This window comes from Zootoca vivipara, chromosome 3 (assembly GCF_963506605.1).
Source record: "Zootoca vivipara chromosome 3, rZooViv1.1, whole genome shotgun sequence".
NCBI classification, from domain to species: domain Eukaryota; kingdom Metazoa; phylum Chordata; class Lepidosauria; order Squamata; family Lacertidae; genus Zootoca; species Zootoca vivipara.
In genome coordinates, this window is record NC_083278.1 from 93944698 (window position 1) to 93970390 (window position 25693).

Genomic DNA, 25693 nt, shown 5'->3' on the forward strand with positions numbered 1-25693 from the left:
AAATTTCTTACAAAAGGATGCATTGAGAAGGTAATAATAATGCTCCCATACAGTATCAAACATTTATTATTAATGGACATTAAAGGTGAAGATGGTACACACTTGTTTTGGGTGTGAGGTAAACACTAAGTGCTGTTATGGCATCATTGGAAGGGTCATGGTAAAGTTCTGTCACCAGAAGATCATTATCCTTCATTCGTAGTGGAAATTTCTGCATATCTGTAAAATAAAATTTTTAAAACACACATTTATTTACCTATTTATAAATCACCCATCATCAAAATATATTGGGGCACTGAACCATAGGTATAATAGTCATCTTAAGGTAGCAAATAAAAGAAATTCAGATCATGATTCTACCAAATCATGAAGTACTGTAAAGTGTTGCTAATTCTGAATGGGAGAAATTTCATAGTCTTACCAATGTAATATATGGAGCCATTGTTGCAGCCCAGCAGTAAGAATGACCCAGCAGTATCATAACTGGTGATGGGAACAACATCTTGAACCTAAGATAAATAAAATGCAAGTAATTACAGTATTTAAAATTGCATTTTTTCATCAGAATCTATCCAGTATTTCACTAGAGACAGTGCAATATGGACCTATGCTGTCTGCCAGTGTACTACAATTTTCCTTTTTAAAAGTGAATATAATTTTATTAAAGTTTAATTGGAGCTATTCCAATAATGTTAAAGTTTACATAATATAAGGCAACTTCCTAAAAGTTTATGAATCTTTGAAAGAACCCCATTGCCACATTCTCTAACCATTTTTCAGATGCCGTAACTACAGAAAGGTTGTTTCTCAAGAGCATTACAGCCCATGAAAATTAAAACAAAAATAGTATTTTGTTGATACTTCTTTGAGAATGTTCCCCTTCTGACTGAATAATCAAACATGTAGAGTGGAGACAGTTTTCAGCAACCAGCTTCCAAATAACCTGCAAGTACACTTTTGCCTTCAAAGGTTCCCACTAAATAGCAATTCCAGAAAGTGCAATTCACGGCGTTGTTTAGCAAGTACTGTAACTGATTTGCTCAAGAGCAATAATGATCAGCAAGTTTGTTATCAGTTCCAACCAGATTTCTCTTGCTGTTCCAAGTTAAAATGCCTTTTTAAAGAAAAGGCAAACTATCTTCCATCACCGTGTTTCTAAATGCTGCCCATGTTTGGGGAGAAGCATACATGTCCTGCGCCCATTAGATGGAACACTTGATATATACAAATCTAAAGAAAGCGAGTAGCAGTTTTAAGAACAGAACTCATTCTTAACAAGTAAACTGCAACAGTATTAATGGTAAAACAAAAACAACTTGAGAGCCTGTCACAGCTCATGCATGCTGCCTCTGCCATTTTCTCTAGTTCTCATTTCCATTTCAGTTCCTATCTCAGTCCCCCTGAGAAGAGGTTTTTCAGAGGATGGAGGAGGTACAGTGGGAAGGAGTGGAGCTCTAGCACAAGACAAGTTTGGGTGCAACCCACTGTATTTGTTTAGCAGCTTGTAATGATTAAGAAAAGAAAATCCAAACAGTATTTATAGTCAGTTTTTCTATAAAAAAAAGATATCCAGAGAACCCACATTGTATAACATAGCAACTTATTGAGTCCCTACAACATAGGCAAGGTGCCTTTGGATGTCCATCTCACTACTTGCCCTCTTAACCCATGTCCAGTCTGCGTTGTTCATAGAGTTTGGGGGGGGAGCTGATCACATGAATCCAGGGGGGGGTTATCCTTAGATAAGAAGCAAGTCGGTCTCCAGAGCCATGAGGGTGCTGCCTTACATATAATGGCCAAAAAAATCTGGACCAGGTTACATCAAAGACTGCTTTGCCTTCCATTGCATAGCAAGGGCAATAAGATCTACAAAGGTAACCCAACAGCTCTATTCATTCCCACTATGCCATTACATTCACAAGAGACAAAGACACACCATTTCTTACCCGGAAAATATTCACACAACTTCAGCAAGCTTCCAAGGAGGGGTGTACATAATGTGAAGATCATAATGTGTGATCAGCATAGCTATAAAGCAGACACTGCCTATTAACTCCTAAAGTAACACTTAAAACATAGATCATCTTCTTGCAGATTAGGCAGAGACTAAAGAGTTTTTAAGCAGGTACTGACAGAGCTTTTAAAGTGGTTTTAGCTATTTGTGTTAGATTCAAATGCACTAGGTCAGTTTTCAATACATAACATGATTATTATGTTATATCACTTGGCTTTTTGCATTCTTGCAGTGTTAGTCATTGGCATGACTGTCACTTATGGGTAAAATCAGGATTTATTCAACCAGTACTGTGGCAGCCACGGGAGTCAGCCTTAGGTCACTTCTGCCTCTCGAGATTTGCAAGGCAGCCACTTGGATTTCATTACAGTGTTTTTACATTGTGCCACAGAAACATTCATCTGGCTGTGTTACAAGGTTTGTTTCCTGCATGAATGCCCAGCTCTTCCCTCAGTCTTGTCTGGAATCCAAGAATCTCTATTCTCATTGTCAGAATGCATAATATATAAAATCACTGGGCATTTGAGAATAGAAATATAAAATAGATATCTTTGAGGCATGATGTGCAGTGCAATCAGTTCGAGAGCTTTGGAGAGTCCTCAAGATTAACATGCAACTTGTTTGTCTTAGATGTAGTCTGACTTACAAGTAAATGCAATAATAAATTGTAATGAAGAATAAGAAAAAAGAATCCTTAAGAATGGGTAGTAAGAGGCTTCCTGTTTCTGGCAGTGGGAAATGGCTGAGTCCCATACGATCAGACCCCAGCCGTGCCAGTAATTCAGGGGTGATATGGGGGTAACTAGCCATGGCAGACTCCGCAGGAGTCTCGAAGACCCGCAGATTGTCCAAGATTGCAAGCTTGCATCAAGGTGCAGGCGGCAGGACACTGGGTCAGAGCACGGTACGGCCAGCACTCTCCGAAGCCACTCTCATAGCCAGGAATATTTGTTTGATAAAATAATCACACTTGGACAATAAACAGACATAGTCTGGACTGAAGAAGACTGGGGGGGGGAAACCTGCAGATTTGTACAGTCCCTGGCTTGAACTTCAAAGCTCGGACTTCAAAGAGATTCTCATCATGATGTTTTGGATTACGGAGGTACTGGTTCGCTCTTTTTTCTTCACAATACTTACAATTGGTTTTCTATGCCAAGCCTCATTAAGAAACCTAATTTATTTTGAGGAGTACAGATGGACTTCTATATATAATTAAACATTCAATCGTGCAGCTTCATTAAGTGCAAGAGAGAAGGCTAAATGGATGTCTAGCAGCCCCCCTCCTAGGGTCCAGGAGGGGGGAATGTGTGGTCTCCGAAAGCCGATCGATCGTCAAATGATTTACATTTGTGGAATACAGTTTATTTACATTGCAATATGCAAACAGCATGCCTAACATCAAAAGACAGACTTGGACAACAGCCTGGATGGGAGTAACTTAACAGCTTAACAACATGGGAGTTGCTGCGTCATTACACTCTAAATGAAGTCTCGGATAATAGCCTGGATTGAAAGATTGGAATGAAGTCAGGAAAAGCTGCACTGGCAAACAGATAGTTGGAAAAATACATATTTACAAATAAAGCTGTACTCGGATGTAAGGATATATGATTTTGGACATGACTGAGAATCACATAGCCAGGGACGAAGAAATTTAAAGCGTTAAAATCAGAATGTGGAAAGAAGGAGAACAACAGGAAAAGGGCAGGAACGAGACGTGGGAGCTATTCTTCCGGAGCTCCAGACTATGGGAAGCCCGGGAAAAATTAATAATTAATAATTTGGATTACAATTTGGTCTTTTTTTAGTTTTTAGTTTTTAATTGGATTGTGATTAGATATTAATTGGCTGTTTTTATTGGAGAATTAATAAAAATGATTTTTTTATATATAAAAAAAGAATGGGTAATGATAAACTTTACAAAATACGGTAGTACCCTCAGCATTTATGTTGTTTTTACATTTTCATAAAACAGTCATATTGAGCATTTCTGTTTACCATACCTGCCAGTGTTGAGTCACGGCATTCCATACTCCAACTTTTCCTGTATGACTAGTAGCCACCAACTGATTACCAATGAAGAAGAGAGCATCCACAGGAACTCCAAGACTAAATACTCCTATTAGAAGAAAAACAACCACCTAAGAAAGTGTGCATTAAGTTTGCTTCCTGAACTAATATGATCAACCAACAAAAAGGGGTGTGTGTGTCAGAATGCAATGTGAGAATTACAATGCTGCTTTAAGAAAGTTAGAGAGCTTTTTTTAATCAGCTAAAAAGGCAATAAATACATTATATTCTGCTGTAACAATATTCTATCCAGCTGCTGGTTGGTTAATAGAAGATTCAGCAACATAACCTGCCGTGACTGGGTACAGTCTCTCTACACATTTACTTCAAGAGACCCAACAAATGCCTCAATATGTACTGAGGTTACAAGTGGCAGAAGGAACAGCAGGTTTTAGTCATGCTTGTCACAAGCACAAAATCAAAATAGTTGCATTCTATGTCAGTCCTTATTAACCATTTCTTGTTTCATACTGAAAACAGACACTCAGGACTGTATCCAGTGAAGAAGTTCCATTATCACAAGGATTTCCTTCTGCACAACAGAACGCCCCCTCTGCCCTCTCACACATCCCATGTGCCCTCCCCAAACTGCTCTGGAGGGTTGGGGAACAGAACAGATTTAGGGAGTGCATGGGAGGAGGAGCCAGAGTAACTTCCATTGCACAAGCAAAAATCTAGCATTCCTTGCACTAGCAGAAATACTTTGTTTGATGCCACCCTCATTCTATTATTCTTTGATGTTAAATTGATCCATGTGCACATTGTTGCAAACTCTCTCCAATTATGAATTGTCCAATTTTTGGCACAAAGTGACATGGTTGATTAATTCATTACTACAGCTAATACGAATGTAAAGTGTTTAAATAGCCAGAATACATCAAGACTGAAGAGATCTTGTACTTTTCCAAGTTTATTTTTTTTTGGGGGGGGGGGTGACTTGACAATGTTTGTCAGTTGTAGCCATCAGATCAGATTTAATAAGATTAGTATTGGAAACTGCAGCAAAAGAGTTTAGCATGTTGCCAGATTAAGTGACTTCACAGTATAGTTTTTAATTGTAATTTTAAAGAGTTAATTAAACCTGCAGTAGAACCATGTAATTATATGAACATTTTTAAATATAAAAAGCTCTACAGAAACCCTTTGAAGACCCTTCAGAATTCCAGACTTTACAAGGGTAAACTAGTTACTGGTACAACCTGTACAACCTGCTGTTCCTTCTGCCACTTGTAACCTCAGTACATATTGAGGCATTGGTTGGGTCTCTTGAAGTAAATGTGTAGAGAGACTGTACCCAGTCACAGCGGGTTATGTTGCTGAATCTTCTATTAACCAACCAGCAGCTGGATAGAATATTGTAACAGCAGAATATAATGTATTTATTGCCTTCTTAGCTGTGTTGGTCTGCAGTAGTCGAAACAAAATAAAAAAAAAATCCTTCCAGTAGCACCTTAGAAACCAACTAAGTTTGTCATTGGTATGAGCTTTCGTGTGCATGCACACTTCTTCAGATACCAAAATGGTATTTTGAAGAGGACAGTAGGTGCTGTTTTCAGATAGCAGTCAAGAAGCCTGGTGCATAAAGTGACTTAATTACAATGCCAAATAATTTTTCAGGACATATGATCATCTCTGATACTGACTATATTTAACAGCAGGGCGCATAAAAGCAGGCAATAATAAAAAGGAGAGAAAGAACTAGAATTGATTACTCTGGAGAAGGATGAAGTTCAGGGAAATCAAGGAAGACAGCATGAATAGTCTGAAGGAATTTAAAGTGTCACTCCTGCTTAGGCTCAACAATCCTGACGGCCGTCCACAGGGAAGACGACGGCATAAGTAATGACAGGTTCTTGTCTTAAGGGGCCCTCTCAGTAAAATATTGCTTATAGCAGCAATCCAGTAGTGGTATCTTATGTAAGTAATATTGAAGAGAAAACAGCCTCTGGGAGAGCTCTATCATGGAGATGCCAGCCCTTGCAATTTTCCATAGATGGTGTTGTCAGCTTCTGAAGAGTGTTTGTAACAACAAAATGTTTCTTTTACAGGACATGAACAAAGCACTGCTTCTCTATCCCAAGGCAGGGCTGCTAACATTAGGCTCTGCAAGATAAATGGGCCTATAAAGTTCTCTGAAAGAGAAGAGTTTTGCTTATTAAATGAACTGAAAACTCTTTGGGATATATCAATTTCAGTACATTTATAACTTTTAGCGCATGCTACATAACGCAATGACTCTAATGAAGCCGAATTGTTCATTTTCCGTTTAAACACTTAACTTAAAATTAAAATTCATTAACACTACAGTACTTGAAAAGCCTGATTTAGATTTCGTTAAATGCAGAGGGGAAAGCTTGAAGGGGCTGCCCGGACACTGAAGTCCAGTGCTGAGGGCCTTCTGGCGATTCCCTCGCTGTGAGAAGCCAAGTTTCAGGGAACCAGGCAGAGGGCCTTCTCAGTAGTGGCACCCGCCCTGTGGAACGCCCTCCCACCAGATGTCAAAAAGAAAAATAACTACCAGACTTTTAGAGGACATCTGAAGGCAAACCTGTTTAGGGAAGCTTTTAATCTTTAAGAAATTAGTGTATTCTAATACCGTGTTTCTCATATTTTAAGGTATCCCTACAAAATAAGGCATGGCAGGATTTTCCTGAGGTGGAAAAATATAAGGCATAAGCCGTACCGGGTGGTGGGAGCAGGTCTGTGGCAAAGAAGGGTTGCTGCTGCCGCGTTAACCCTCGGGACCTGGCTGCAGCCTCAGCGCGCAGCGCACGCAGCCCCAGAACCCGGCTGCAGCCTTTGCGCACCGCGCACGGACACCCGGGACCCGGCTGTAGCCTCAGCGCGCAGCCCCAGGACCCGGCTGCAGCCTTTGCATGTGGACACCCGGGACCTGGCTGCAGCTGCAGCCTCAGCGCGCAGCCCCAGGACCCGGCTGCAGCCTTTGCCTGCTGCGCGCGCAGCCCCAGGACCCGGCTGCAGCCTTTGCCTGCCGCGCGCGCAGCCCCAGGACCCGGCTACAGCCTTTGCCTGCCGCGCGCGAAGACCCGGTGGGAGCAGGTCTGTGGTCTGTACCGGTACTTAATTTAAAAATACGACATCCCTTGAAAATAAGCCATGGTATGTTTTTTTCAGGAAAAAGTAAATATAAGACGTGTCTTATAATATGAGAAACACGGTATTTCTTTTGGAAGCCGCCCAGAGTGGCTGGGGAAACCCAGCCAGGTGGGCAGGGTATAAATAAAAAATTATTATTATTATTATTAATACTACTACTACTACTCTTATACAATTTCTTAAGTAAATATTGTTGTTTTACTGTATTATTATTTTACTTCTTCAAACTTTGTCAGCCACATGATTACTGCATATTGAAGGACACTCTAAACATCTGATGAATAAATTTAATAATCTCCATACTGCCAATGTGCAGACACAACAGCCAAACAGAATTGAATATTCACACGTTGTCCACATCATTTCCCCCACTAAAATACTGATTCCCTCAGGGGGCTTAATTACTTGAGGGCAGAAAACAAACCTACTCCACTGAGTACCTCTCTAATCATACAACTTATTTTGGAAAAATGCATGAAGATACTACATCTATGCTGGCAAGTAGATTAAATCTATGGTGACAGCTCTTCATGGCTAGAGGAAACAGTCTGTCATTATCATTACCCTATTACTTAAATGTTACTTTTGGAACTCAAAAGATTCCTTGTATCTTTCTCTCTGCCCCTGCTCAAAAAGGCCACTGCTGATGTTTGGAAGCAAGTATGTATTTTAATAAGTAAGTCAAGCTATCAATCAGATCTGCAGAGTGAAGTATTTGGCTTCTCTAAAAGCCCTTTTCATGTTTATGTACCTTCTGGTAGCATGAAGCCCTTGGCTCTAAAGCTGTCTGGTGCCAGTGCTGGCTATCTCGACTAATTTCTGCTCAAAAGATTATTAGTAGCAAAGCATTGCCCAAATTGTGTTTTTTGAAGGTTATCAGAAGGAGACCTTGAGAAACATGGCTTTTAGTAAGAACAAGACAAGCTGGCAGTCATTCCAAACTGTCATCTCTAATTCCCACATTCAGGTTCACCATGCAGAGCTGAAATAAGTCAGTCAAAAATTAAATTACTTTCTACTTATTATCACAACAGGGCTTCAGGAACACTTCAATAAGTGACATATACCACTATGCACCCATTAAGCCAAGCATGGCTTTTAGATTTTATCTTATTTCCTATTAAGATACTGCTTTAGCGTATAAGTGATGGATAGAGAAGCAGCTATATGAAGAAATAAAATGTTGAATGAACAAAAGTTTACCTTTCATTCACTGTGGCCAAAAAGTTTGACAAGCAATTGCACAACGTAATTGGAAAACAGTGAGCCAATATCTATTATTAGGAACAGGAACGAGAGTGCACACTTGCCTATTTCACTGCCACTACCACCATCCTGAACGCTCCATAAGATGATACTGCTCTCAGATGCGACAGCAACCATTTTATCTTTGTCTCCATGTGGACCACCAACAACCTTTGCATTGAGAGCAACACGTTCAATAGTCCAGTCTAAATAGGGACTCGTGAACACTTGTTGCCATCCAGAGGATTCTTTGATTCTGAGAGAAAGATATACAAAAACATATTTTTGCAAGCAGGTTTTCCAGGATATGCTAAAACTTCAATGAACAACAGTTATTCCAACTTGTCAAAAGGGAGCAGAAAAATTATTTGATGTAGATCATATTTTTTTAAAGTGCCTACAAACAAAGGAGAAAAATAGTGAAACTTAATTTCGGTACCTAAAAGATAAGATCTAGATGCAATAATCCACTGTTCCTTATAGGATATAAGTCACAGTCTGGATTTATCTAAGCCAATATGTTTCAAAGGAAAGGAGTGAAACACACTTTGTCTAGTATTCTGAAAGGTAGACTCCTGGGACATCTTTCACTTGGTAATTTCACATAATCAGCAGATTCCCAGCAATGGGGAGGGAGATGGGATGTATCATTATCTATCATTATAAAGTATAACAGCACTTTCTAGGTGCTGTGCACAGATTAAAAATCGGATAGTCCCTCCTTGCCTGTAGGCTTACAATCTAACAGAAGCAACACAAAAAGGATGGGTAGGGAAAGAAGAACAAGAAAGGCAAGCCCTAACTTTTAAAGTTCCATAATAGTTCTTATATTGAGCGGCTGGAATGGAGACAGTTGGGGGTGGGGAAGAGACCAATGGTATTTGGGTCTCTTAACCAAAACTGCTGCAGCCTGGTAGAATGGGATGTAATAAGGTTAGTACATAATAACTATTCTGAATGAGACTGTTCTTGTAAGATGTAATCTATTCGTCTGGAGCAAGAAAAACATTCATAAAAAAAATTAAGGTGGGACCATGTCTAGTTTGGCATAAATGAGGACAGTATAGGGAACATTTCTGTCCTTCTTTGTGCAGCTCAGAACAAAGCAGCTGCTCCGTTTTTGCACAAGAGAAGAGTGTTTTCTTTCCTCATGTGAATAGATGCCTGTGGAGAAATATGCAGGCTTGTGGGTATTCATTCACTGCTGAACACTCAAATGCAAACTAGACAGAAAGCAACAGTATAGTAGAAATGTTGCAACTATAGTGGTGGGGAACCTGCAGCCTTATTTGCAGCACCTCATTTGGCCCACAGCATAGTTTGGCCCAAAGCACATCCAACCCTCCATTACCTAATGGGATAGGACATAAGTGCAAGACAGGTAAACTCTAAGTGTACCCCTGATTCTTCCTGTCCAGTTGCTGGGTAACAGAAAAAGATTCAAAATTCAGAAAGTGCTGAATTACAGCTGCAAAGGAAAACTCAGAAGTGCACAGACTCTTTTTTTGCAAGCACGTATTGAAGGTTGCAATTTCGGCTGCACAAAGGGAGGATCAAGAGCAACCTTAAGAGTGTGCTCCTGATTCATCTGTTGAACGTGGAAAGCCAACCGGATAAGAGTTCCCCACCCCCTTATACTCTGAAGGACATAGGAAGCTACCTTATGGGGAGGGGGTGTGAAGTCTTATCAGTACTTCTCAGGTCTCTAAAATGTAGGGACAATCCTGGTAGTGGGGGCATGTCACATTAAACATAAAAAACCCAAACAACCCTGCAGTTTACTGTGAACAAGAACATGCTCATGCACACTGCTGAAATCTCGAGCACTTTACTTCTCCCTTGCTCCTGCCATGTTGCTGGGGGGCAAGTCATAGTCTGCTTGAAATTACATCCCAATTTGTGTTTGGACATGAACCAAGACAAGACCATAGGTTTCCTGAGAGGGAAGAGCGAAGTGCATGTGGTTTTAGCTATGTGAATAAGCATCCTACACACTAACCAGTTTATTTTAATTATGGTTTATATCCTGCTTTCATGCCAACTAAAAGCTTTAACCAAATGTAGCAACAGCCCATTCTGTTTTTTTATCACAAATGGCTTGACATGGTGGCACAGTTTCACATCCCTAAGTAAGGCACCATATCCTCAGTGAATTTATACTGGAGCACTGACTCACAGAATCACATCTTGAAGTGCCCTAACACACACTACTCCACACAACTGAAATATTTTGCTAATGTCTTATGCACATAGTAATTCGTGAAGATAAGCTTTGGTCACAAATGACCTCCTGTGTATTCAATATAACGGGCTTCATTATACTTTACCTGTTGAGTGAACGAATTACCTACATTTATTCTGAGTCCCCCAGACAGAACAACTTTTCACAGAATATTTCCGGAACTGCAACTGTTAGAAGTATCAGATTTCAAGCATGCCTTTTCCTTTTAAAATAAATGAAGAGGGGATTCAAATTCTTTCCTGTTTGCTGCTTCTGTATATTTTAAAGGGAAGGAGCACAAATTTTGCAGTTGTGCATGTATGCCGGGATACAAGAATACTTGAGGAACGTGGCCATAAGATTGATTCAAAATGTCTGCTCTGTTGACGATATCTAGTTTTGCAATGGCAATCATAAGTTGAAGTCATAAAGCAGGGGTGTTACAAAGCTTCTCATTCCTGCCTCAGTACTACTCACACTATTAACAAAAAATAAACAAAAACTTTGTTTCTTTTAATGAATGCATATCTTGTATTTTATGAAAACTGTCCTGTAGAGCATAATTACTGGAATATAGACTGAAACAGTATTGCTCATTGCATCTTTACCTATAACAAACTGCAAAGTGAGCATATGCAGCTACAATCCAGTTGTGATGGCCAGCCACTATCAAAACTTTTCGTGGATCCACAGGAAACCCTTTAAAAAGAAAAAGAAAAACACAACAGAGGTTAAGTGAGGTTATTGAATTGATGGTCATGAGTCTTATTTTTCCAGAGTAGTGAGTATTCTTAAATTCTGCAGCTGTAATAAAGCTGCTGATGCACATGATGAGCTGCATTTGGCATGGAAGAGTTAGCAGAGCAGAGCAAACTCTGGGGAACTAAAGCAGAATACTATGGCTACTGTAAGCACACATGCCCTTCTGCTCTCTTTCCAGAGGAAGAAGATTTACCCCAGAAGCAGATAGATGATCACCATTCAATACCTGGCCCTATACTACAACCTAGTTGCAGCCTGCATGTACTTATATCTCATTTATGATGCTTGCACTGCAGGGCTAGTCTTCACTCAAATCTGCAACCTGTCACAATTTTCAAGGATCGGCAAGAACTAATTTGGGCTTTTCTTAAGATACACTTGCAAATTATTTTTCCACAAATATTTTAAATGCATTAAAGAAATGAAGATCGTTTTGCTCACCTAGCCTGACTGTATCTTCTCCAGTACCAGCAAGTGAAGTCTGCATATTCCCTCCTCGGGCCTCACTTTCAGGACAGCTCTGAGGTGCTCTGACTTCAGTAGATGCTCCTGAAGAAGGGCTAATCCTGCGACTTGGAATGCCTAAAGAAGATAAGAAATTTGTCAAATCTGGTTTTTCTGGGCTTAGATAAAGGCTGCTACACCTTTGCTGGTAGTTCAAACACATGAGGTTGGCTTTTGAGAACTGCAAGCAGAAGGAAGCTCATGACAGTGGACTTTCCCATTCCCTCCCATCCTTCCAAAATGCACAAGGGGCTGCAATGGGAAGGGGAAACTTCTCAAATTAATCAGACAAAGTACCTTGCACATTTCGAGCTCCATTTATCTGTAGTACCTCAACAATTTTGGGCAACTTCCCCCTCCTGACTATTCCTGCCCCCATCCCACGCTATTCCATGGCGCTGCCCAACCCTCAGTGAAAGTATAGCAGCCTCCATAACTAATTTGTAATTGCCTCAATAGTATTAAGAACTACTCTACCACAGAGTTTTGGTTTACACTGACTTAACATCAAAGCAATATATATTCATTTAGAGATAGTGGGTTCAGTGGGAAGTACCGTATTTTTCCGTGTATAATACACACACACCGTCCCCCTATTTTTGGGGACTCCAATATTAAGAAAATGGGGGGAGATTGCCCAGAGTTGTTAAGCTTTTGGGGGGAGGATTTCCCAAAGTTGTTGAGCTTGGGGGAGGGGGTTTGCTGAAAATCGCTAACCCGCCTGACCGATGCTGCCAATCGCGGACGCCACCAATCGTCTGACCGCTCGCCGCCAGCACCAGCCAGTCGCCTGCCCAATTGCCACAACAGCCAATCGACAGCAGCCCTTGCCGCATCCACCACTCACCCGCCCAATCGCCGCTGACAATCTCCTGCTTGCGTTTGCAACCAAACACCTGTCCTCCCTCAGCACTATTCGTGTAAAAGACGACCCCCCCCCTTTAACATTATTTTATAATTTAAAAAATGTCTTATACATGGAAAACTAAGGGATACCATGAAGGGGGGGGGGAGTATTTGATCCCCTGCTAAATTTGCCCATTGGCCCTCAATCTCTGACTTTTGTCTTCTGGGTTTCTGGGGTTTTCCTGTTGTTATTCTGTCCCTCACAGCTACAATAAACCTACCATTAAAATTATGGACTGGTCATTTCTTCGTCAGAGGGCAAACGGGCAAATTTAGCAGGGGATCAAAAACTCCCCCCCCCTCACTGTATATCAGTCCCTTTCTAGAAAATCAAAATCACCTGAGAAATACAACAATGTACTGCAGCCTTGTAGTTAAGCATTCACATGATTGCCAGACATCCAATAGACATAAGGTACACATATATTTCCCAGTGGTGACCCACAACTGTTTGTCTGAGCTACTGTGTGAGCCCTCCTTAACCAGAGACTGAAGAAGATGAATAATGTACAGCAGCAGTAACAAGCAGCTAAGATGAGGCATGATCTTGAAAGGGTCTATTGTAATAACCTCAAAACCACAATGAGAATGCTTATAATAAAGTAGACACTATGGCAACAGCAGGAAAGTGATTCTGGTGTACACATAGAACTAACATAAAGGTGGCAGCAGAGATGGAGAGAATCCTGATAAGTTCTTGAAGTGGAAGCTTCAGCAGGCATCAGCCCATAGTGTCTCTATACATAGTGAACCCCACAATGCTTTGACCAGCTCAAATGCCACACAGAGCTGAAAGTATTTCATTACTGTAAAGATGCAGAGATTTTCAGGAGTCGCTTCTTGATGCTGAAATAAAAAATGGCATACAAAGCATGCTCAAGTACCTGGAGGTGGCAGGTATCCATGGAAGAGGACACTGCCACAAGAGGAGCGCTCTAGCTCTTCACACAAGAGTAACCTTCTTACTGAAAGGAAACAGCATATAAATCAATAACAAAGTATACGTATGTGAATACTAATTGAGTTACTTTGCAATCTTTTTTTATACATATATAGCTTTCTTGCTGCAAAAGGGCAAGGCTAGGCTTCGAACAGCAACACAGCTTTAAAGTAAAGTCAGGTGTGCTTGGGCCCAAATGTTGTTGATTCCCCACCAAACTGCTCGGTAGGTGGGACTTTGCCAATCTTCAGGTGCCACTGGAGATTAATTAACTTCATAAAATAATATATATACTACTTTTGGGGTCTCAATAAGGCCGCTATGGCTTATAACATTAAACCTCCAGTTGCACAGTTATAACCCTGCCCTTTGATACCTGGTGTATATTTTTATAACCCACCCTACTTTTATTATTATAATTTGCTTTAATCTGTTTTTGATGTTGTATTTTAATTTTTTGTAACACACCCTAGAACCTTAGGAAGCAGGGCTTAAATTCATAATAACAACAGAGAACTTTAAAAACATACCAAAACAAGAAATCTACAAGTTATCAGCATTTGTTTATAAAAAAAGAAATCATAGCCACCCACCAAAAATATAATCAACATGGGACTTAATCAATCCTCTCTTAGGAGATCAATGTGCTGATCTCCAAAAACATTCTGTCTCGACTCCCAGCAAAATGTGCTCTGTTGATGATGGAACGCAGAGGAAGTGAAGGGGAAGCAATGAGAGGTATTCCCACTGGTTGCTGGCCCTCCAACCCACCCAAAAGTCACCTGGGAATGACAATATATATGGCTTAATTGTGTGGGGAACCACTACTGGTGGTTCTTTAAAATGATTAGTAACTGATCATGATGTTCAGACTAGTGGGTAATTTAAATCCATATATTTACCTAAAGGTGTAATTCCATAAAACTCTGCTTCATGCCTAAGTACATTAATGCTTACTCCCCTGCAAAAAGGTAAAAAACAGAAATATTTACAAATTAAATAATGCCGTTTTTTAGCACAAAAATTAATATTCTAAACACAAAAACTAATAAAAACTTAGTTGGTCTTTAAGGTGCTGCTGGGAGGAATTTTTTATTTTGTTTCTTTTATAGGAAGTTTTATTTTAACATGATAAAATACTTTGATTAAACAACTGAGAATATCTTTAAATTCTATGGATCAACAGAAACATCTACACAAATGTTAAATTAAAGCTTTGTGAAGAGATATACAGTAGTCTGGAACACTCAAGCAAAACCTCTGTTCTTTGAAAACATTTTTTTTTAAAAAAGTAAGCTTTATGAGCAGCAGAAATCACAGAACAAGTATTATGGGATACATATAGAATGTGCTGACTAGAAGTCCAATCTAACACATAGATGACAGAGCTAGGTGTTGTCACATGGGTGGGTGAATGTGTGTGTCTCAGCTGAGGCAAATGCACAAAAGAAAAGCTAGCTTAGCTCACAGGCCTGGCAAGTTTCTTCAAGTTGAACCCTTTCAGAATTGTGCCTCAAAGAGTGTACACATACTTTAACGTGTGTGGTTTTAGCTGCTAGATTGGGCTATAAGTGTCTAGTACACAGGTTACAAGAGGATATTTAAAGTCTCTCATACAGCAAAGCCTTAAGGAAGACCTAATAGTCTTTCAGAAATCAGGGGCCCCTTGAAGTTCCTGCAGAAATTCACCTCTAATATTTGGGAGAGTAGATTATTCTGTGGAGTTCAGGGGATACTACTGATACTTTCACAAGTACAATTTTTTTTAAACTTCAATTTAAGTGAGCTTAAGAGTGTTTTTATAACAAACTTCCACCAGAAACGTTTTTAAAATCAGAGTGAGAATTAACACTGAGTTCCTTACCGCAAATCTAACTCCTTTGTTCGAAGAAAATTTAAAATAGGTGCAAATGCTGCAGGATCTCTGTCAATAAATATCTATGAAGAAATGAGAGCCCATTTATTAGCTTAACATATAAGTTTTAGAATACAAGAAATTATGCACTCTGAAATCTTTATTTATTTCAATGGAAGCAGTTTAAACACAGGATTAATTCTGCAGCAGAAATCTGTGTGACCTAAAATGCTTAATTCTGGCATTATTTAGCCCTACATATATTACAACATCAAATTTTAAAAAAATAAACCCTCGTTTTTTAAAAAAAAGTTATATTTTTTAACTTTGCATTTTCATGATGCCTACAATTACCAGCAGCCACAATTTGTCTCTATCATTCAACTGAGCACAAGACTGAGTCTCCCCATTCTAACTAGAGATGTTGCAAAAGTGCACAATTCACCAATTTAGAATACAAATTTGTCCAGTTCAAATTGCAAATTGTATTATAAATCAAGTGTCATTTCCCTGAAAAGTTTGGAATGTAAAACAAGATTCTGCACACACAAACTCAGGATTCAGGCAGATCAGGCTGGTTTGTAGGTATATATGCAAAAAGTTATTTAATATTTACTCCTTACTCTTACTGATTGCCAAGAATTATGTGGCCAGAACATCTGATCAAGAAGTCTTTTGTATGGCAAGTATTGTATTTGGGTAACTTTTTTTCTATTGTTTCTATGGTTTACCAGGGCTGCTTCTCTGTTGTTTCTTGCAGCTGTGCTACTGTCCTTGCCCAGATGTAAAGCAGAACCCTTTTGGGATTAGGCCTCCTCTCATATAACTTGATCACTCCAAACCAGAATATTATAACCACCTGTACTTAACATTGGCTTACAAATATGAAAGCCTTTGCATTTATACAAATGAATTTATATGATATACATAGATTCCAAAAGTTTCATCCAGCAAAACCCAATACAGTAATCAACTTTCATATCATAATCTTCTTTTTTTAGAAAGGAATACTCACAGCACCAGTTTCATCTTTCAGTGTTGAAATTCTTCCACTCAGCAAACTGAAAACAAATAAAGCTAAATTACAATATAGCTTGGTAAGAAGAGTTGGGTGAAGAGTCCTAGTTTCTCCTCTGCTCTCATAAAGTCTCATAAAAGAGGGATGACATCTACCAACAGTATGTTTTTCTATGCAGTCCCAAAATCACAAATCATAGAAACATGTGGTTTTAAGTCCCACACATCTGCCATAAAACATATGTAGGGGCATTTGCAGGAAATAATTAGTGGGTATAGCAGGGATTAAGCCCCCCCCCCATTTCTCCTTCCAATTCTTCCCTAAACTCTTCTGCACCATTCCATTCATTCTCAGAAATGCAGGTTTGTAAACATGCATTTGCTGATAAAACACGTGGTTCCACCCTCACATTGTACCGACAATTTTGAGAAAACATTTCCTCAGAGATCACTATGATGTGTAAATACAACACACAAGGGCTTATTTATGTAACATACCCATAACATGAAACTGATAAGAAATGTTAGACTTCAAACTTGAACACAAGCCTAATTATGAACTGGGCTACAAAGCTACAAAGTAGGTAAGCTACACACTTAGACACACTGGTCAATGTAAAAAAAAAAAAAGCTACTGAAGATTTACTGGGGAGTAAGTTTTATTGAACTTAGACTGAATAAAGATCCATAAGATCTGGCTTCAAAATACCTGGAAAAAAAGGAGTCCGGAATCCACATTAGTGTTTGTCTTGAAGTGCTGAACCTGGAACATAAATATTAGAAGTCAGGAACTGAACTGGTAAGTTCCCTCCCTGCAACCAACAATTATTATTATTATTTACTTATTTAATTAATTCTTTCCTACCTAAGAAAAATAGTGTTTGAACACAGTGGGCAAGACCCCCAAAATTGCAAAAAGGCCTCTGTTCAAGCAAAAGGACTTCTCATTCCTCTCTTACTCCCCACCCCCAGTAGCCCCTCATGTATCTCATTCATTCTTCTAGGAACCCGTGCAAAAAGGAAGCACTTGTCAAGGTTGGCTAAAATTAGTCTTGACTATCCCACTGAGACCAATGAAATGAATTAGTAGCAACCAAGTTAGTCCTACAGCTTTCAGTGGAAGTTAATCCAAACTATCTTTTTTTGGATTAGGACCCAAAGACCAGGCCTTTGCAGTTGTTATTACCACAAATAAACGTCTCCTCCTTCCCAAACACACAAAATTAAGTTGCTTGCATTGTTTATGACAAAGCAACTTATGCATATTTACTCAGGAGCAAGCCTCATGTTCAATAATGCTTACTCTCTAGTAAGTACCGTATGCTTGTGATTTCATTTTAAGTCTGTATCGCTGAATGAGAATTTATTTCTGGCCACATTGGGAGTACATGTTTTGTAATAAGTTAAACTTTATGAAAATGTCTATGTATGTAAACTAGAGAAGTTCAAATAATTTCACGCATGCGAGGGTACACTTATTTTAAAAATCCTGTGCACATGTAGAAAAAATGGTGCATTTGTGTGCACATAAGAGAAATAGCCCTAAGACTGGTCTTTAAAGTCTGAAATAAAATTGCTATTCTACCATTTAGCATGTATTCCATTCAAACTATGGAACTTTTCTGTATTTTAAATGAAGAATGTGTACAACAGAGGCTCCTACATGCTATCTGTACTACTACTTGTTTGTATTGTTGGTTACTACAGAATCATAGAAGTGTAGAATTGGAAGGGACCCCAAGGGTCTATGATTCTATAGTATATAAAAAAAATACAGATAGCATATAGGAGCCTCTGTATTATACACAATGCAGATTCTGTGCAGTTTTGCAATAAAGGCATGACAAAGCCAAATCTCTGAACAAAGGGCTCAATATAGTCATTTTAAGCTTGAAAATTGGAAAACTTTCTCCTATGAAAAAAATAGTCAGAACTACATTTTTTTCTGGTTAACTTTTTAGCAGTAAGTTTGAAGGTTCAATCGAGCAGAATTCAAACACTCTTGCAATCCTAGTTTATTATTAGAAACACACTCAAATAACGAAACTCCAGTAGCTAGAACAAACGTATTATTTCCAAGAAGTCAAACAAACAATGCTAACTTGAACACAGTTCAGTACCCATGATATAAAAATATAGAATAGAATCCAAACAACAGTGAAATTAGTCCTGGTGAGTCAAATGAAACCTACCAAGAAGGAGCAATGTACATCTTAAAATACAAAACTGACTCTGCTAATTCTGTGGCAGTATTTGACTGCATATTTTCGCCTCCAAGTTAATTACATGTTTTGCGGAACAACATGATCCAAAAATATTCCCCCACAATTTCCATGAAAATGAAGGGATGTTACAGAGCAGTAGTTGTTGATGAATGGCACCAGAATGCTGATACTTAGATGTTAAGATACAAATAACATTACTACATATAGCAACATATGACAATGATACTTTATTTACAAAAACTTAATAGTCACAGCAAAGTGGTAGGAACTTAAAAGAAAGCACACCAAGGATAGCTATTTTTTGCCTCACAAGAAGTAAGACATGTTTAGATTTTAAAAATGCTTGTCCCTCAGTTTAGAAGTTACATCACTTTTCATACTCTCTGTCTAACCAGCAATAAGTGTGTTTTGCTTAAGGCTGGAGTCAGATCTGGAAAACTGCTGGATTTAAAAGTTTTTAAAAAGGGGGTCCACCTGTTACTTCTTTGTCCCATAATACTGGGTGTAAAAAGACACTAGCAGAAACTACAATAATCTAATCCCATAGTCATTCTCCCTCTTGAGACCAAGTCAATAAGCAGACTTTTTGACTATAATAGCAGGGTGGTGATTACCAGCTTTTGGTACCGGTAACTGCCCTGAGACCTCCAGGTATAGGGCAGTATATAAATTCAATCAATCAATTAATCAATTGGAGGCCAGCTTTTCCACTAGTGGCACCAGCGTTGTGGAATGCCATCTCTGCTGAATTATGATAAACCTCATGATACTAGCATTCCACTAGCCCTTGAAGACATACCTCTTTAAAGGAACATTCTCCTCATCTCCTAACTAAACCTCCTGTTCAATCAAATTGTAGTTAACTGCTGTTTTAACAGGCCTTCTTATTGTACATTTTAATTATGAATATTTAATGTTTTGAGAAAACTGTTTGAATGCGCATCTTAATTATGTGTGACCAGTGCTTTTTTCCCCTAAAAAATGTTTAGGGGTACTCTCATCTTCCTACTCATATTGAAATACTGCCCCTCAATAAGGCCAAACTTAGATTCACAAAATGTTTAGCAGTATGTGTACCCCTGCATCCCCCCCAGAAAAAAAGCACTGTGTGTGACTATATTCTTATAACTGGTTTTATACTTGTAAACCACTTAGAAGTCATTTTGGCAAGTAAGAAATATACAACATATAACTGTTAACAAGCTCTTTGTTGTCATATTTTCCTCTTTCCCATGCCTGCTTTGCACAAGTTCTCATATGATGAGGTGTTCAAGAGTTTGCTCACTATTTGAGACATTCTGGTTGGTCCTAATAAAGATTTGCCAACTGTGGATTTTTCACAATTTTTATATTTTCTTTGGTACAAGTGTCAAAACAAAAGAATGATAATAATCTCAGTTCTTTTTTTAAGGTAGATGGGTGGCTTTAATGTAGCTGGTAGGCTATTCAATCCAATTTTCTCAAGGAAGCTCTGCTATGAAGACTGGGTATATTCTATTTGGCACAAACAGAAATAAACTTTACTTTGTTTTGTTGCAATTTATCAGCCTGATTAAAAAATGCTACTGTAAACATATAAAAGGCCACAATGATTATAACATTGTTCATCACTCTTATTTTCCCATATGCTCTTTTGATAACACCAACTTATTATCAAGTAATACATTAATTTCAGTTTTTCTATAAAATAGACAAGTTCAAACAATACTACCATACTATGAACAACAGGTTAAGAGGATCACTTAGATGTGATGCAAGTTGATGTGCTTTTGACATTTAGAAACCTTTTTATGGGTAAAATTGAGGGATTCAATAATACTATTGCAAATCAACAAAAGACCATTGAAACATTATTTTGTTTGCAACATTTATTATGTATTGATATACCATTCTGATTTACAGTATCATGCTTTTCAATCATTTTTTCAATAACTGCACTACAATTGTTAGAATGTGAAGATACAGAATAAAGCAGGTTTCTATTTTTCACCTAACAATATAGCTTTTTGTTTTCACTAAAATACGAGTGTTTCATGTTGTGTAATACTTTGGCCTAGATTCAGAGCTCTGATAAACAGAGCTCAGCTCACAGAATGGGATAATCACAACAGAAAGGCCAAAGGAAGATAATTCTTCTGGATGCCCCATCTCCTAGATTTACCATATGCTCTAGTCTAGAGGACTGAAGGAGCCTCTAGAACTGTGGTTCCCAACCTGGGGCACACGCCCCACAGGGGGGCAATTTGATTTTGGCGGGGGGGGGGCAATTTGAGAATGAGTTATTAACAGTTAATGGCTTTTTAGGCTTCCTCCACATGAATTGGGACACGGGTGGTGCTGTGGGTTAAACCACAGAGCCTAGGGCTTGCCAATCAGAAGGTCCGGCGGTTCGAACCCCCGCGACGTTGCTCAGTCCCAGCTCCTGCCAACCTAGCAGTTCGAAAGCATGTCAAAGTGCAAGTAGATAAATAGGTACCGCTACAGTGGGAAGTTAAATGGCGTTTCCGTGTGCTGCTCTGGTTCGCCAGAAGTGGCTTTGTGATGCGGGCCACATGACCTGGAAGCTGTATGCCGGCTCCCTCGGCCAATAACGCGAGATGAGCGCCGCAACCCCAGAGTCGGTCATGACTGGACCTAATGGTCAGGGGTCCCTTTACCTTTACCAAATAAATAGGAGTTCCCTTTTGAATACGAATTATATGTCACAGAGAGGGGATTTTAGAGATGCTTAGGCTGGGAAACACTGCTTTAGAACAGGTAGTGTGAGGCGCTTCCTCCCCAATACACTTTGCTAAAGTATCATCTGGATAAAATATTCTCCAATAGATCCAACCAAATGAGGTGGTTCATACATAATGCTAAGCCAAACCACGGTTTAATTACACATGTGAAGGTTCCCACAAAGGAGACTGTGGTTACTGCACTCCTCCCCCTGGTCATCTGGCTGCAGTGATCTAAACCATGGTTTGGCTTACCACAGGGGTCGGCAAGGTTTACCTTGCCTGGGCCTGTTCACTGCCGCGGAGGGCTCCGTGGGCCGGATCGCAGGCCCATGTTTGACAGAGCACACTATAGAAGGAACAAGGTATCTTCGGACCAGGGAAGCAAGTCCGGAAAGGCCAAACAGACCCTGTGGGATTACTAAAGTGTACACCAGAAGGTATTAAAAAGGCTGGAATGTTGCTAGAGAGCACACATCATACATGTGTGGGGCCCAGACACACAAACTGCTGACCATTCAACCTCGGGAGCTGCTGGACTCTCCATCAGAGGTTTGTAAGCAGAGGTTGGATGACCATCCACCAGTTCTTTAGCTGCAATCCCTGCATTGCAGCGGGATGGACTAGATAACGCTTGGGGCTCCCCATCCAACTCCACAGTTATTCTGATTCTATGAATCTCACAGAGTTTCTTTACCAGTGACACCATTCCTCAAGCAAGTTATAAAGTACGTAAAGCGGCAAGGTACACACACACAAACACACGTGGGTGTGTATACTTTTGTGGGTGGGTCACGGTGAGTGTGTATACACACATGCATACACAGACACACAAGGCCTTGACTTCGCCACGGGATTCTAGTAGCCAGAAAACTTCAACATACAGTACTTATCTCCTAAATGTGTTTGTTATCGCAGTAGCAAGGCCTGGTCTCGTCGCCGTGAATTTGGGGGGGTCAGGGAAGAGATGGTATCGTTTCGGCTCCCTCCTCCGCTCCCCGGCACCCTTGCTCCCAGGCCCTGCCTCTCTCGCCCCCCACCACCACCACCTTGCCCGTCGGAGGCCCCGCCGCCCGCCTGCTGCTCACCTGGTGCCCCCGACATTGAGCTGGATAATCTCCCCGCTGCTGCCTGCGCCGGCGAAACCCGCGCCGTTCCCCGCCATCTTCCCCAGCAGCGACTCTGCCTCCGGGCACCGCCTGTCGCCGCTTCCAGCCGCCGCCGCCGCCGCCCCGGAGTCGAGTCCAGGAGGCGGCGGCGGGGCCGGGGGAGAAGAAGGAGCGTCCAGCGAGGCTGCGCAGCCCTCCGAGACAGGCACTGGGCGCGCCGACGGAAAGGCTGCCAGGTCGGGACGTGGGAGGGGAGGCTGAGGCAGCCTCCCTTCTCTCGCCGCCCGCCCGCCTTCCCCCGTTTCGTCAGGCGGCCGAGGAAGGCCCTGCCGCCGCCTCCGCCGCCACTACAGCGGCCTCCGACCCTCTTCCCGGCCGAAAACGCTGCCGCTCTCAATGGCGAGGAATGCCATAGCAACGCGCGGTACCTAGAGGAGGGGGCTCCGCGAGGGACAAAATACCGACGCTGGCTGCGCCTTCGCGAGATCGCGCTGAGGCCGAAGCGCCGCGAGAGAGCCTCTCGCTTGGGAGGAGCTGGGGCAGGTGGCGGCGCCGGCAGAACTTCCTTCGCTGCTAGCCTCTCGCTGGCCCTTTTATTTCGTTTGTGGACTCGATGAATGCACACAGATAACGCGAGCTCCCGGAGGAGCTCACAGGCTTAGGGGAGGATTTAGACTGAGTTTCTGTCCCCATGTCCCCCACGCACGCGCGCACCCGCCACCTCCACCACGACCCAGGTAGCGTTTGGAAGCCCCTTCCTTGGAAATAAGCAGCGACCCGATTCCGTGCGCGCGCACGTCTGTCACCTTCACAGCTGGTTTGCTCCTGGTATTAGCCAGTATGCGCACACGCATAAAAAAGGACTTGGGAGGGAAGTTCGGGACCACCACCACCACCCCCGCAAGACTGAGCAGGAAAGTCTCTTTGGGGAGGAAGGGTGGGATGTAAGTTCAGTTGATGATATCAATTCATTAGTAACACACAGCCAGACTGCATTGGCTTAAAGTAAGCTGAGTTCTGTACATTGCTATCTATAGAAGTTTCCTCCCCTAAAATTTGCACCTATTGTCTAAGATTGCTTAAGAAAGTCCATAAAAAGAGGTTAAGGTCAATAATATTATTGTATTGTTCACCTAACTGTCACAGCTGTGCCAACTGCCATAACTGCCACATACATCACAATTATACTTAATATTTTCCTGTCTGTATCTCCTCACCTAAGATATTCTGAGATAGACAATCTCTGAACCTAGAGGTTTCATATAGCCATATTTGATAATATATCCATTGGCAGACATCTCCTAGCACGCAACAAGAGCCCTGCTGGATATTAAGGTTGTCATGTGTCCTCTTTTTCCTGGACCCGGTCTTCTTTTTCCGGGGTAAAATTTGGGACAAATTGCATTTATTTGCTTTTAATGGCCGTCATAGCATCCTCTCTTTTGCTCTTCAAAATATGGCAATTGACCCATCTAGACCAGAATCCTATTCCTTCAACCAATACAAAATCAGAAAGCAGGACCTATGTGCAACAGCAGCATTCTACCAACTTGTGATTCCCAGTACTGTATCAGGGTTAAAATCCATCTTGTATCTTGGCACATTGTTTTAGTAAATAGGCAAACATAATAAGCAGAAGCATTAGGAACAGCTTGTGCATCTGGCAAACTGGGAAGTTAATGTTTGTTAGAGATAGTTATGGTCGTTTATATATAATGCTTTTATGCAGTATTCACATACGCTTTTAAAAACATGTATCAAACATCTCAAATTCTCTTCTTTCAGTATCAGTAAAGATGTGTTTGTATCCTAGTTTGAACTTTAGCTTTTGCAATAATATATTCAGCCTTGAAGTTAAGTTACTTCTCAGAACAACAGATAAAATTTAGTAGTTGCTTGGCAACCACATTCCAGAGGTACGAGTGAAGTTTGTGTATGAACGGATTTTGATCAAGCTGGACCTGTGATGCAGGCAATCTGGACTACAGCATTTGCTACAGCTAAGAAAAGTTTCTGTGTAAATGGAGAGAACCACACCTGACAATCTAGACTTTTGCTGCTTTGCTAGGTGGAAACTTTGGACCTACACAAATGGAAGATGACCCCATGCATATATTGAGACAATTCACACCTGGATATTGGTGAATAATGCTGTTTTCACATGCCAAAAAAGACATTGTTGGTTGACAGCTAAGGTAATGGGATTAGCCGGTGCCTGTTGAAAAGTTATAGTGTTTGATCAACTACTACTTGCATTGTCTTTGTGTTTTTACTTCTATCCGTTTGAACATTAAAAAAAAAAAACTTATTCATGCTGCTAAAAAACCCATAAAGTTTTTGCCCCATAAAGTACTATTTACTGCATCCTCAAGAACAAATAGAAACTCTGAATGATTTTTGGCAGAAAACCCACATAGGACCCAGTACAGATCAGGGTCCCACAAAGCTGTTCTTCCTTCCAAAGAAAGGAAGCGGCAGCTTCCTTCTTTTCCGCTTCTTTTCCAAAGAAAAGCGGCAGCATTAAACATGTTTTTAAAGTATTACTCATATAATGTGTAATTCAAAATAATAATAATATTTGCCTGTAGCACAAGGGCTTTCATATCTGATCTTCAAAACTCTCCCTAGACCATACCGCCTCCTCAACCACATCCCTTTCTGCAGTTTACATTTCCTACTTCATGTCTTCCTTGAATATTTTTGCCTGTGTGGAATGTGTCCTTGAAGTCTGATAATGCCTCTTGGTTGCATGAACGAAGGATAGAGAGGTTGTGCCAAGATAGGATTGTGGGCCAGTGTTGGATTACCCAATAGGCAGACTAAGCAAAGCAAGGGCATAAAAATAAATGTGATTTTAAATAAAGAATTAGAAATTTGTTATAAAAAAGCATTGAAGTGGTAATCATTTTTCTAACAATGATTAATATTAACTGCTCTGCAGAATACTTTTTTCTTTTCACCTGAAAAGAATAAAAACCCTCAGAG

General features: G+C 40.4%; 1 protein-coding gene across 2 annotated transcripts in view; it reads right to left on the bottom strand.

Annotated features, from left to right (window-relative positions):
• The window catches only part of KCTD3 (potassium channel tetramerization domain containing 3), a 38611-nt gene that overhangs the window by 11073 nt on the left and 1845 nt on the right, over window positions 1-25693 (bottom strand). Inside the window, exons 1-12 of one of the 2 annotated variants that reach the window (XM_035111327.2) lie at window positions 22688-23166; window positions 17364-17417; window positions 16653-16698; window positions 15647-15720; window positions 14685-14743; window positions 13727-13807; window positions 11874-12014; window positions 11279-11369; window positions 8515-8705; window positions 4021-4136; window positions 422-509; window positions 103-219 (exon numbers count right to left, since the gene is read on the bottom strand). In XM_035111327.2, the coding sequence (XP_034967218.1) occupies window positions 103-219; window positions 422-509; window positions 4021-4136; window positions 8515-8705; window positions 11279-11369; window positions 11874-12014; window positions 13727-13807; window positions 14685-14743; window positions 15647-15720; window positions 16653-16698; window positions 17364-17417; window positions 22688-22764 (1135 nt within the window). In that variant the 5' untranslated portion in view covers window positions 22765-23166. Of the gene's footprint in view, window positions 1-102; window positions 220-421; window positions 510-4020; window positions 4137-8514; window positions 8706-11278; window positions 11370-11873; window positions 12015-13726; window positions 13808-14684; window positions 14744-15646; window positions 15721-16652; window positions 16699-17363; window positions 17418-22687; window positions 23167-25693 lie in introns of those variants that run through there. The other variant, XM_035111328.2, reaches the window with a different exon arrangement.